Source organism: Tyto alba, unplaced genomic scaffold (genome assembly GCF_018691265.1).
Source record: "Tyto alba isolate M040663 unplaced genomic scaffold, T.alba_DEE_v4.0 Super-Scaffold_28, whole genome shotgun sequence".
Taxonomy (NCBI): Eukaryota; Metazoa; Chordata; class Aves; order Strigiformes; family Tytonidae; genus Tyto; species Tyto alba.
In genome coordinates this window covers 16245058-16258000 of record NW_024881302.1, presented here as the reverse complement: position 1 = coordinate 16258000, position 12943 = coordinate 16245058, and the positions used below count along the sequence as shown (strand labels likewise).

The window sequence follows — 12943 nt, the reverse complement described above, 5'->3', positions numbered from 1 at the left end:
TTCCTTCTTTGTGTAAAAATATTTCACTGTTCTTCTTGGTCTTCGTGAACGCTGCAGCAGACAGGGAGATGGGGTGGGGGAGTTGTTACCTTTGTTCATGTTACCGGCAACAAGATGTTACACTCACTTGCTTTTGACAGCCTCAGGTCTATATGCCCAGCTTATGAACAGAACACTTGCATTGGAGATGGTGGGGAGAGCACCTGTGTGCTAGGTGGGATGGGTCCTTCTTGGTTTGTTTTTTGATGATGAAACTCTAAAGGCCTCTCCGTAAGGTTCTGTGTCTGACCTAAACAGTGTGTGAGGGACCCGGAACTTCTTATTAACTGAAAAATTGGGGGCAGGCCCTTCCTGGGAAAGGAAGCAAAAGGAAGCAGAGATTGATGTGGAAAGACTGGCCCCAAGAGTGCCCTTGCACTTCCTTGTTCCTTATGGAGATCTGGTTCTCAAAAAGATGCTGACCATCCATAGCCTGTGGCACCCACATGGTGGTCTGCCACATCAGAGGAAATATGGTTGTTTCTTTAATACTTAGTTCCGGAGCTAGTAGCATGGTGCTGCGAGCACACTGGCAGCTGCAAAACATGTAGTAGGTGCTGGTTTTTATGGTGAGTGCTCCACAGACCTAATGGGGGTTTGGTTTTCTTGCACTACTGATTTTTAAGATGTTTTGTTTACCTATCTAGAATGGCATTTTCTCTGAATTTTTGGTCCTGTTTGCTTTGTTCTTCCTGGTCTATATATGCTGTCCTGATGTTTCTTGACTCAGGCTGTCGTTGCTCTGCTTTTCCACACTTAGCCACTATGTTGGAACTGACACCTGGATCTCATTTTAATCTCTCCTCTTCATGTTCGGTACAAGAGAGGGGAGAGGAAAAAAATATACAAATGTGTACATATTGAGAAATGTTGTGCATCTTGTTTGGGAAAAGCATTAAAGTAAGCTTGAAAGGGCCATGTAAATCTCACACTTTCTCTTTCAGTTGCATTCTGATGGTTTTGAGTCATTTGCTCATCTCTGCTGCTCCAATACTGGGAATTACAAGCCAGAAATAATGGAGTGATCAATAAAAAATGGTGAAAAGAATAAACATTGAGCATGCTGTTGTGGCTGGCATAGGGACTCAGCTCTGAGCAGTCAGCCCGTCTGTTGGTTAATGTAGTCTCATAATATCAGGCCATCTGCCTGCTCCTCTTGTGCTGCAGTGTAAAAAAACTGGGAGAAGTAGACCACAGAGCTATGAGAGACATTCTTCCAAGACAAAGTAAGCTTTGTGATTGTAAAAGCCATCAGAGATACCTAAAACTACCTGTTACTGTTACACAAATAAGACAGTCAAAATAGGTAAAGGGCCAGCACCCAGACAAGAGACTGCAGTGTGCAAACCAGGAGGCATCATATGATAAATACCTGAAACTGCTTAGGTGAGAGAAGAAATGCCAGGTGGGTTGATTTTGTTTAACTCTGTTAAGTTAAGCTAAGCTTTGTTTAACTTTAGTTCTTCATTAGTTTATTCTGAAAGGTGAGGTGGAGCTGTTAATCATAAAATGATTCTCTTCTGCATGACAATGTGTTTTCTATGACTTTTTATGATTCTGACATTGAGCTTGGTTCTGAATTTAATCCTGTGCATGATACTGAGCAGACTGTGGAAGATCTTTGTACCTATACTAACTTTTTCCTGGTGTAGTAGTAATATAGTGAGTAGAGTATTATAGTGGAAAAGAATATGAAATTTACTCTAAATCAGGACTATCCCATATACCTTAATAAATATATTTGGGTTAAATGTTTCTCTTTGAAGTGTACTTCCACCATGAGCACTGGGCTGAGAAATTAATTATGTTCAGACCTTGTGCCTAGCATTGCCCACAGTAGAGAACCTGTGTTCTCCATGTCTTTGGCATCACTACCATGAAAAGCAAGACTGTTGCTTCCTTTTAGGAATTAGGAATTTAGCTTGAATTCTGGTATTAAGTATGGTTTCATCTTTGTGTATCTAATTAGCTTTTAAAAATAACTTCAGTGATTCATAATAGATGTTTAAGAAAACGGATAAAATATTAGTGACACTCTTTTTTTTCCTGCATAATTAATCATAACTCTCCTAATACAAGTGCACAGGTATTTGTCTGGGTGGGTATGTATATACACTATTGCAAATATATTAAGAATAGTGTAAGCAGAATATGAAATATTCAAGAATACAGTAGAGACTGTTTTGGAAAGTGTATAATTCTTGTGGGAGATTCAGTTACATTTCTTTTCACTGGATGCAGACCCCTAGGCAGTCCTTTTCGAAATTCTATCCTCCTTTTTGCTTCTCAGGAACAGCAGCTCAGTACACAAAAAAGGAGGCTTATTTTTTAACTTGACTCTTACGAGTTTCATTTGTCTCTTTTCCAGTCTGAAATCTGTTCTGTCTTGTCCTTCTCATAGAAAAAAGTATTCTTCATCTTTGACCATAACTGTAAAACTCTTGTCTCTATCTCTTTAGATTTTATCAAAACTTTTTTGACCTAGGGCTGGCTGGGGAGGGATGAGAGGTGCACGCAGGGTGCTGCAGGTGAGTATGTCATGAATACATGTGGTGGCATGGTGACTTTTTGTTTTGTTCTTTATTTCCTACAGTGATCCAAATATTTCTTTTCATCTTTTTTAATCTCTGCAGAGCAGTGAATTAATGTTTCCATAGAAGTGTCTGTCATTGCTCCAAGAACTCCATCCTGAAGGGTAAAAGCTAATTCAGAATCCATCGCTATATATGTAAAGGTAGGATTACCCTTCATGTTCACTGCTTTGCATTTATCAAGACTGAATATTATCTGCCATTTTCTCTCAGTCACACGGTGACTGAGAAGTATTTGTGAGTAGTTTAGATGCCTGTAGTATAACTAGTATCTTTAAGGTTTTCAAGCTCCATTTGTCATTTTAGCTGAACCTTTTAATTTCTTTTAATCAGGTCTTATTTTTCTTGTGTTCCATTCTTCACAGTTTGTTTTTTTTTTTCAACTTTTATTGCTTCTTCAAGGATGCTGAATCTGTTATTCAAGGATACAAGGTATCTCTTACTAACATTTTGAACCAAGTTCCCCACACAGCTCAGGAGTAAGTCAAGAGTTACAAGTTTCCCAATTAATTTCTTCATGTTCATAAAGTTTGTCCAAATTTTAGTCTCTGCATCATACCAAGCATGATGTTTTCTCAGTGTAGCATGGGGTTTTGAAGTCTCCTCCTACTGTTTTTTTTTCTGTCCTTATACTTTCTCTGATATTAAGTTTAACCCTGGTACTGTAAGCCATCCCAATGGGTGATCAGTAATATAATTCTGCAGTTTTTATCTGAGCATGGAATCCATCCATAGAGATTGTGTTGCTCATTAATGACATTACCTTGTTATTCTGATTCAGCTTTAGTACATGACATCTGCTTTGTCTTTCAGTGTAATCAGTACCAAGACATTATTGTCCCACTAATTATCTTTCTCCCATCAAATTTCTGGTACACCTATTATGTCAGTATCCATTAAAATCAGGCATCTAGTTTCTCTTCTCATTAATTGTTGTTGTAGTGCTGGCTTAGAAGCATGTATAGATTTGGCTCAGTTTTCTCTTTTTCTGTGCTGTGTTTAGGTGAGACTATTTGATTATTTGCTGTTTGCCATGTGCTATCTTAGTTTTGCCAGCTACTTTTTAGACAATACAGAATTTTTATTGCTTCATCTCTACAGGATGCATCCTCATGAACTGTGTAGGGGACATGCAGAAGGCAACTCCTACCTCTGCCAGTACAGTCTCTAATTTAAAAAGTCCACTGTAACATTTTGGACTGTTAAGTGCTCGCTAGCAATTAGCATTTTCCTTCTGCAAGGTTTTGCCTTGTCTCAACCTCCACGGTCTCTAAAAGGTCCTGTTTATTTTATGCATGTGAATTTCCCTATAAATAAGTAGAAAGCACTGCAATATAGGCAGCTGCTAATGACCTGCTGCTTTGCCATTCATTGTGGGTATTATTCTATAGATATCACAGCTGAAGCAAGTGAGGTCCCACAGAGCATTAGAGTAACTTAGATCAGGTTGTGCCATGCCTGTAAGGAGTTTGTCCCGTGCAGCCTGTTCTATGTTGGTGGAGCCATCTTTAAATTTTGAGCCATCATTGACCTTTGAGCCTGCCCTGAAGCAGTGTCCCAACAGGACTCCTCAGGCCAGAGCACCTCATTTCAGTGCATGGTGCAGGCACTCCAGGTGCTTGGAAAGTGCCTGAGTCACAGCCCCAGTGGACACCATCCCAAAAACCCTTGGGGCATCACATGTCCTGCAAACCTTTGCTCTTCCTCAGCAAAGTTCTTCTAGCACAAATGCTTCTTCCCACTGATTTCCACTGGATATATCCCAGCCTTCACTTGCACAAGGAGTTCGGCTGGTCATGACTCCTCATCCTCCGGCTCTCGCTGTGTCACTGTGGTTGACAGCTGACATTTGGGCACTTATAGAAGGATGCAGGAGTTTGAATCCCCACACAGTTCTAGGCAGGGGGAGAAACAGGCCTGCATATGTATGTAACTGTGGTGTTATGCTAGTCAGTAAAGTAATTTATCAGATCATTTGCTGGGACATATTGCTACCTTCTGCTTTCTGTTGTGGTACCACAGTTCGCAGACATAATATTTGGCCGTGGTTTCTTCCCTTTGAATGTATCCTCCTTGGCCATTGGATGGCCTCTTGGTCACAGATTTGAAGCAGTGGGAAAGTGGAGATAGGAGGTGCACCCAAAATTTGTGATGAGAGGAGAGTGGTGGAGCGTGTCCCAGCCTGACTGTTCTGGAGGGAGAGGAAAGGCTGCAGGCTGCATCCAACAACAGACCAAGTAGCTGAAAACAGAGTGTACTTTTCAGTAAAAGACACAAGTGTCCCTCATTAAATAGGTTATTCTTTTCTTCTTCAGTCATGAAAATACTCAATAGGAACAAAACTTTGATTAAGTTTTGTGGAGAAGATCCCAGGAGCAATTCAGAACTGAAGGACCAGATTCAGCCTACTGTGGCAGTTTCCTTCCAATTCCTTTTGGAAATACTTGCTCTCTTACTACTCACATCTATAATGAAAATTAGAAAATAGCACACTTCGTGGGACCCAAAAACATCTGCTGTGTGAGAGGCCATTAAAAGTCCTGGCCACAGTAACCAGTGATTATCCTATTGTCCTTTATTCATAGCGAATGGAAACTGCCATAAGAAATACTTGTGGACACAGAAAATGTTTTTTTTTTTTTTTTTCTAGTTATTATCTACCATCACCAAGCTGATTTTGTTAAGCAGATTTGGCACTGACAACCAGCAATAGCTAATAAATTCAATGTTAGGCTTACAAAGTTCTGACAGATTGTTGGCAGCTGCCTTAAATGCAGGGAAGAGCTCTCCTAGTGTGGGTTGCAAATGCTTATTTATACCATACTGTGGGTCTGTTTGCCCCAAATTTTGCTGCCTCCTTTTAGTAGATGTCATTGGTGCGATATATGCAAAGGGTATAATAACTGATCAAAGATATACTCTCCAGCTACACTGGAGATCAGCACAAATGGATTGAAGATAGGAAGCTCAAGCATAAGCTATTACATTTTTACAGTAAGAATAAGAAACATTTTCATTTAGAAATGCAAGATTTGTAGTAAGGATGTAGCTAGGCCTCACCATAGAGGTTTTGTTCTAGTGTGGTTCTGGGTGATTAGATTTCTATGCTAAAAAGGTTTTAAATATTATGGAGTTTTATACTGACTTGCTGTTAATTGGTGATGGACTCTAGAATAGACTGGCTGTACAACTAGATTAAATTTGTTCTTAGGCTTCTTTTTAGCAAGTTTTAAAAGTGGAAGATGATGTGCTCAGAAGTAGGCAACAGCCTACTAGTCCAACCATCTGTATTTAGCTTAGAAGTTGCATAGACAGAGGTCTTCTTTGGATCAGGGAAAACCAACTGAAAAGAAAACTTTGGAAGAGCTGAGTGCTCAGTTGCAGCAATGCAGCATGTACTCATGGAGACATTTTAGATAACTGAAAACTTGAACAACTACTTTTTAGCAGTAAGTGTTGCTAAGAATATGGATAGAAACTGAATAAGCTGAAGTCTCGTTGTGAAGTTTAGTCCAAAAATTCCCAGTTACACAATGGACTGTGAAAACCACAATGTGTATAACTGAACTCAAATTTTGATATCCACTGTGTTTTATCATACCTCATTTACTTGGAAGAAGAATCAAGAGTCTGTCCCAGCACTGGGTGTAACTGAGTAGCTGACAGGCTTCTGATGATTAAAGTTAATGCTGAGTGGGGGGATGAAGAAATTAAAAGGAGTAGGAAGTTCCTTCTAACTGGAAAAGAGCAGATCACGTCAAGAAGTTAAAGAATTCTGCAGTGAAAGTAAGTTGGGCATCATTGACACACGCTTTTCTCTTCACGTGGTGAAAGTATCTCTGGACAGTACACGGCTGATGGTGAAAAGTTCAGATTAACTGTTTTGCAGTGTCCAACTTGCTCTACAGTTGAGTTTATCCTGGTTTTGTTTATGAGTCAGATGGTCAGCACTTTCCATCTCTGACAGAGCATTCCCCGCTCTGACAATATGCCTTACAACTCCATGGAAAGACTTCAGAAATAGATGTAATTTTCTTCATACCACTACACCAAAAGAGCCTTCCTTCCTCAAAAAGGAAAAAAAGAATAGTCTAGAAATATACACTGACACCATGCAGCAACTCTAAAATTCTACTGAAAAAAAAAAAAAAATTGCTGACAGCATTTCACACAACCAAAAGAAATACTTAAAGTAAAACATTAAATGCTGTTTTGGAAAGTGTGTGGGTGATGCAACCGAGCATTATGCACCATAATGAACTTTCACAGAAAATGGATAAAGCACAGAAACATCCCGTTGCCTTTATAACAGACACATCATGCTTGTTTTGAGTCTGTCTCCTGGAGGAGTCATGCAGTGCCCACTAGTCCTTGTACTGGGAAAGGCAGTGAACTACCATTCCCCAGGTTGCCTTTTCAGTTCATCTTACATCTTTATCAATGTCCATCATATCTCCTCTCACATGTCTCTCCTTCAGGGTGAAGAGTCTTAGTCTCGTCCTTGTACAGAACCTTTCAGAACTGTGATTATCCTTGCTGCTGTTCTGTGAGATGGACTAAAAAGAACAAAACACCGTATTCTATTTTATATAAAGGCAAAGCTTTCAGATGTATACAGTCCTCATGTGACAGGATACTCTCTGCTCTGTTCTCAAGTCCTTTGCTAATGCTTTCTAACAGATAGCTTGGGTTTTGACTGCTGCTGAGTATTGAGCCAGTGGTTTCATAAGCACAGTTATGCCCCAAGGTCCCATTTGTGTGTGTAAAATCTAACTCAGAGCCTGTTAGTTGCAGTAATCCCAGGGCTGGTCTTCCCTTATGTGCATAATTTATTTAGATTTGGTTACAATGAATTTCACAGAGACTTTGTCTGTTACCAGGTCTCTCACTGAAATACCCCACCGCTTTATTAATAGTAATTGCCCTTCTCTTTCAATTTGTCCAGCTGATCAGCAATTCAGACAAACGAAGAACATTCGTTCCTTACACCACTTACTGCTTCTGTCAGACCTGATGAAGGTACCATATGCCCAAAAGATTTTGTGATTGTCTCGAGTCATCTGACAAAATATGTCACTTCTTTGTACAAACATGAATTTTCATCTGTCTTTTGGATTCTCCAGAAGCCCCTTGTTAGTGTGAAGGATGCTGTGAGTCTTGTGCACCTCTTCAGCTGTGGGCAGAGTGCTGTGTCTTGAGCAGGGAGCAGGCTGGGCTCAGCCGCCTAGTTTGTTAAGTGAAGTCTACCAATTTTTTTCCTGATAAATACTGTTTTAAAACATGGGTTAAACTGCTATTGAGAATTTACAACTCCAATACCAGTGTAAAGAAAACCTTTACAGCCTGCCACTGTGCATTTGAATTATTTCTTTTTTTCCAAAGGTAAATAAATAAAAAAAAAAAAAACAACAATCAAACAATAATCTAGATGATTCCCTCTCACAAAGAGACACTTGGTACTGTGACTGCAGTTTTCTGACCATAAATGTCTTCATGTCTGTATTACAATAGAAATCTTTATTTTCTTAAAAACAAAAAAAAATCAGCTGAATTAAGGGAAAATGAATCAAAGGAATGACAAATCTGCATAAACTGAGCAAACAGCTGTCTTAAACCCTTGACATTTGTTTCACCTGGCTGTGTGTAATGGGACATGTAGGTCCTTGTGTGCTTAGGAAGTAATGTTTCCCCTGGCACTCAAGTACGACAAGAAATAATACTGAGGCAATTTGTAAAATGGGAAGAAGCCTTGACTGTATTGTCTTACCTTTTTCAGAAGCCGGGGCAAGGTCAATAAAACTTCGACATTTTTCACCTTTAAAAGAAAAGGATTATTTTAGGAGACAGAAGTTGATTGGTTTTGCTCTGCCTCCTCTTTCTGACTGGTGTTTCTGCCATCACTCCCACCTGAGGCTCTACAGGACCACTACATTGTCTCACACGGAGAGCAGACATTTCCCTGTGCCTCCATCCTAGACCAAAACCCCTATGCTCACCAGGCTGGACTCTCCCTTAGCATGACAGTCCCTTCGTCAGGTGTATGAAATACAGCTAGTGAAGAAAAATTCCCCTCTGATGGTTGGGTCCCTGCTGGGCCAGTGATGCTCCTTCTCAAGGCCTGGAACCGTGTTGCGCTCCAGATGGAGTGACACAGTGCAAAACACTGCCGAGGGGTAGTGCTGGGAGGGCACAGGCCTCTTCCACCAACACTTTTGCCTTCCTTCTTCTCATCTGGACAATGCCCGTGCCCAACCAGGGTGTGGCCAAGCCTCCAGTGCCAGGAAGCACTGCCATGGGCACGGGTGTCTCAGTAGATAGATATGACGCATGTGACTAGGACAGACAAAACCTGAAGCAACAAAGCAAGCTAAGCAATTGCATGGCATTTAAGAAAAATTGTTTAAAAAGCAGGCAAAAGCCTTGCTGTGACCATCACAGCGCTGTGCCACTCCCTCTGCTTTGTGGCTGCTGCATCCATTTATCATTGTAAATTAAATTTTCTCTGTTTAGGACTCCGCCTCCGTTTTTGCAGGCATTTTTGAGAAGCTTATTGCTTCTAAGCAGGAAATGTATCTTAAGGGTGGATGTTTTGACCTTTCTTTTTACTTCTTCAGGCAATCAGAGATTATAAAATAATTCCTGGGCTCTAGCTGCCTCCACCCACCAAGTATATGTGTTTCCTTCAATATGATATGTTCCAAGGTGACCAGTTGCCTGCCTGCCTCAAGGAAACAGAGCCCAGCATACCTGCCAGAGGTAATGGAGAATAATCCATTTTGCCTTTTAAAACTTTAACTGATACATAAAACAGCTATAGGAGTAGGTTTTTTTATTAGTTTTGATCAATTTTAATTGCACAGTCAAAAGACTGATTTAGGAAATGTGAGCCATTAAAAAAGAATAAACAGCGAAATGCTGTAGTGATGTTGAAGCCAGTGTGTAATTTTTTCTTACTTAAAAATAATTATATGTACAAACCAATATAAAATGTTAATCTTCCTGGTGTCTCTGTTGGTGGGATTGACATAAAGGTGACAATACAAATGATAGCTCTGCTGAAATAACAACCTATTATTATAATGTTATTATTACCACTTCTTATTTACTTTTTGCAGTTCTAAACCTATGCTAAAAAGTGTTGTGTACATAGTCTGTAGTCTGTTTGTCTATGTATAAGTTGCTATAAAAGAAAATGTTCACTTGACATTGAAATGAGCGTTTCAATATCTCCATGGCAGGGGGAAGGATTTCTACTCTGAATCCAGGCACTGTCAAGATGACAATCAAGAAAAGGAAGTGACACTTGACTTAGTGAAGCACTGTCTCATTTTCCAAAGAGGTAGGTAGAGCAGTCTATAGTTGAGCTGAAAGAATGCCAGATGAGTAAGTTATTAAGTTTTAGGACAGCATCCCAGAGGGTCGTGTTGATGGGACCCTGCAGGGCTCTTGTCCAGCCTCCTGTTCAGAGCAGGACTATTGCTAACACCTGATCCAGTCAAATCTACTTTTCCCAGCCAGATCTTGAAATACTTCAAGGATGGTGATACCCATTATTTAGTGACTCCAAGGATGGAGTTGCTCTCCTGCTCTGGTCCCAGGGCTGCACCACCCTTCTGGAGAGGTGTTTCCTTAGACCCAACCTGAACTCCAGCTGCTTTGTCATCTTTGGAGTCATCCTTTCTCTATTTGTAGGGACATCCTTTCTCTATTTGTAGGGACATGAACAAGCCCAGCTTCCTCAACTTCTTTTCACACTTGGTGTCCTTTAGGCCTCTGACCAAGAAATCCAGAGAAATAGGTGGACTAAAAAAAGATACTGTGCTGTAGGTAGGAATCCTTCTCATCCAGATACTCTCAAGTTTTAGGACATGAGGTGTGTCAAGGAAATACAGGGACAGCGACCGTTAGATTTGGCCTTGATATAAGCAGATTAAGCAGGACATTCTTCATTCTAACCGTATGGATCTGTGGTTTTGGTTTGGTTTTGTGGTGGTATTTTTTGTTTTGTTTTGTTTTTTGTTTGGTTGGGTTTTTTTTTTTTTTTTGTTTTTGTTTTTTTTTTTTTCAGATGTAAGCTATTACTTTTACCACAGTTTTATATTAACCTGACTTCAAGCTAACTGGCTAGCACTGAGACATCTCTCACCTGTGGTTGCAGTGAATATGAAGCCATATGACTAGAAACCCTTAACAAATACCTGACTCTATCATGTTATCCCAAGACAGCTGAAGGGGAATGGCATTTGCTAGTACAGAAACTGCCCGGGCTGTTCTGAGAGTGGGAGATACATGGTGCCTTTCAGATACATGACAAAGTACAAAGCCTTTCTGACATGTGTGGGTACTGAAGAAGCTGATGGTACCATAGTGTGTGGCTGCAGGTGCCTTATCTGCAGGACAGATGTAGAGTGTGACCACAGGCTATTTGAAGGAATGTGCATGCCCATTCTCCCTCAAATCAGCTTGCCCAGAACACCATCTCTCCCAGGAGAGCTGACTGTGGCTGAGACCTCCAGTTTAAATAATATGGATAGAAAATGCTGGAGTGTCCAGAAAAAGTCCTTTTGGAGCCATAGCACAGAGAATGACTGTGGGTTTGAGGCAGAGAAAAGCCTGGGAGGAGGTCACTTCACTTTCAGCGGCTGATACCTGGATTGTGCCAGGCTTACTGCTAAAGGTTGTGGTAGGAACTGCACAAGCAGTTCCTGGTGAAGAACACTTCCCTGGATTGTTCCTGTTGCTGGAGCACTGGAAACCCCATCTCCATTTTCAGTGGTAACCAGTGGTGGTATTTATAGACCACATTCATACTTCAACATGCAGACATGCATCTTACTGAGAACTGAAGATGTCAGCAATGCTTTCACTGCTTCTCTTAGGATTTATTCTAAGTTATTTTTGGGTATCTTGTATAACTGATCTCTTAAGCCCTCTTAAGTTTAATTTTAGACTTGGCAGAGTTTATCCTGCTGTGCTGCCCTTTTCCAGATGCATCTTCTCCTCATAACCAGGCTCCTGGAGAGTCTTCAGAGAATGCAGAAAAGGCTGTTTAGATATGCAACAAGAACAGTGTCTAGGATTCATCCTCCTGATAGCCCTGCCTTCACCCAGTTGTGGCAGTGATTCTGACAGAGGAGAAAGCCAAGGAGTGATCTTTCCCACCCATAACTCACAGACATAGAAAGACGATGTGTGACCTGGCTTGAATGCTCTCTGCTTCCATGCAGGGGCATTGGCCATGTCCAGTGCATGTGAAGATCTCCGGAGCTCAGCACTGTTGGAGCTGCTGGAGGCTGAGGAGAGAGGATTGACCAACCACCTGAACCTCAGTAAGAGCAAAGAACTTGGTTCTGACTTCTTCTATGGCTTCCTGAGTGGGAGGAAACATCATCGATGCAAGTCCTTGCAAATGCATTCCCTCATTACCAGACTGGCCCTGCACAGGCTCAGTCGTGTCTCTGCTGGGCTTCCTGAGAAGGGAACGTGGGTCATAGGCCAGGAGGACTGGGTACCAGCAACAGCCCAAAATTTCTGTGTGTTCTTCTCTAATTAATTAATTTAATCTTGTCTATGTGCATGTCTATGTGTGTTTGTAATTTGCTAGGGTATTTCAAATTGAACCAGCCAGAGAGTGGGAGGAGACATCTGGAAAGACCCAAGGTCTGAGCTGGTGGCTGGGTAAGAGTCTTGAGGTCTTGGTATGGATAACAGACTTAGAGCCCATGATAGTATCTGAGGGACCATTAGTGTGACGTGCTTGTGCATCTACAGAAGGAAGGGGTGTGCATGTTCCAGCAGTGATCTGCAAACCTGCTCAGCAAGAGAGGAGGAAGAGGAGTGAGCTTGCTAATGGCAGGGATGTTGTTGTTTCTGTGGGTGCTGGTAAAGGCACAGCTCCCTCTGGGTTGGTCTGTGTGGCCAGCCACGTTAGTGTCACACATGCTTGCACATGTGTGTGTGTGAGCGTGCACAAGCATGTACATGTGTGCATCTGCATCTTGAATACGTGCCTAGCCTGAACTGGAAAGGACAGGCAAGGGAGGAGAAATTCCCTGGGCCTTACAGTTCCCTGGGCTCAGGCTCCCAGGAGCACACACAGCATTTCCTCAGACAGGCTGAGATTTTTCCCATTGCATGGCTCTGAAGCTCTGGAAGCTCCAGCAGCGATGCAGATCAAATGTTTTCCAGCTCCTCAGTAGTTTCTACTGAAGAAAGCTCAGCTTTGGGTTTCTGCATGTTCTTAGGAAACAGTGTACAGGAAGATGTGGATATCATCACTGTGTCAGTGCCAGGGACACAGAGAGAAAGTTGTG

General features: G+C 41.4%; 1 protein-coding gene across 3 annotated transcripts in view; it reads right to left on the bottom strand.

The window, feature by feature from the left end:
- GSG1L (GSG1 like) overlaps positions 1-12943 on the bottom strand; it is a 59050-nt gene that overhangs the window by 32996 nt on the left and 13111 nt on the right. For all 3 annotated transcript variants that reach the window (XR_004405805.2, XM_032983721.2, XM_032983722.2), the window contains exon 2: positions 8398-8445. Coding sequence is in view for 2 of the 3 variants with exons in the window: in XM_032983721.2 (XP_032839612.2) it covers positions 8398-8445 (48 nt within the window). In the remaining variant the exon portion in view is untranslated. The remainder of the gene's footprint in view (positions 1-8397; positions 8446-12943) is intronic.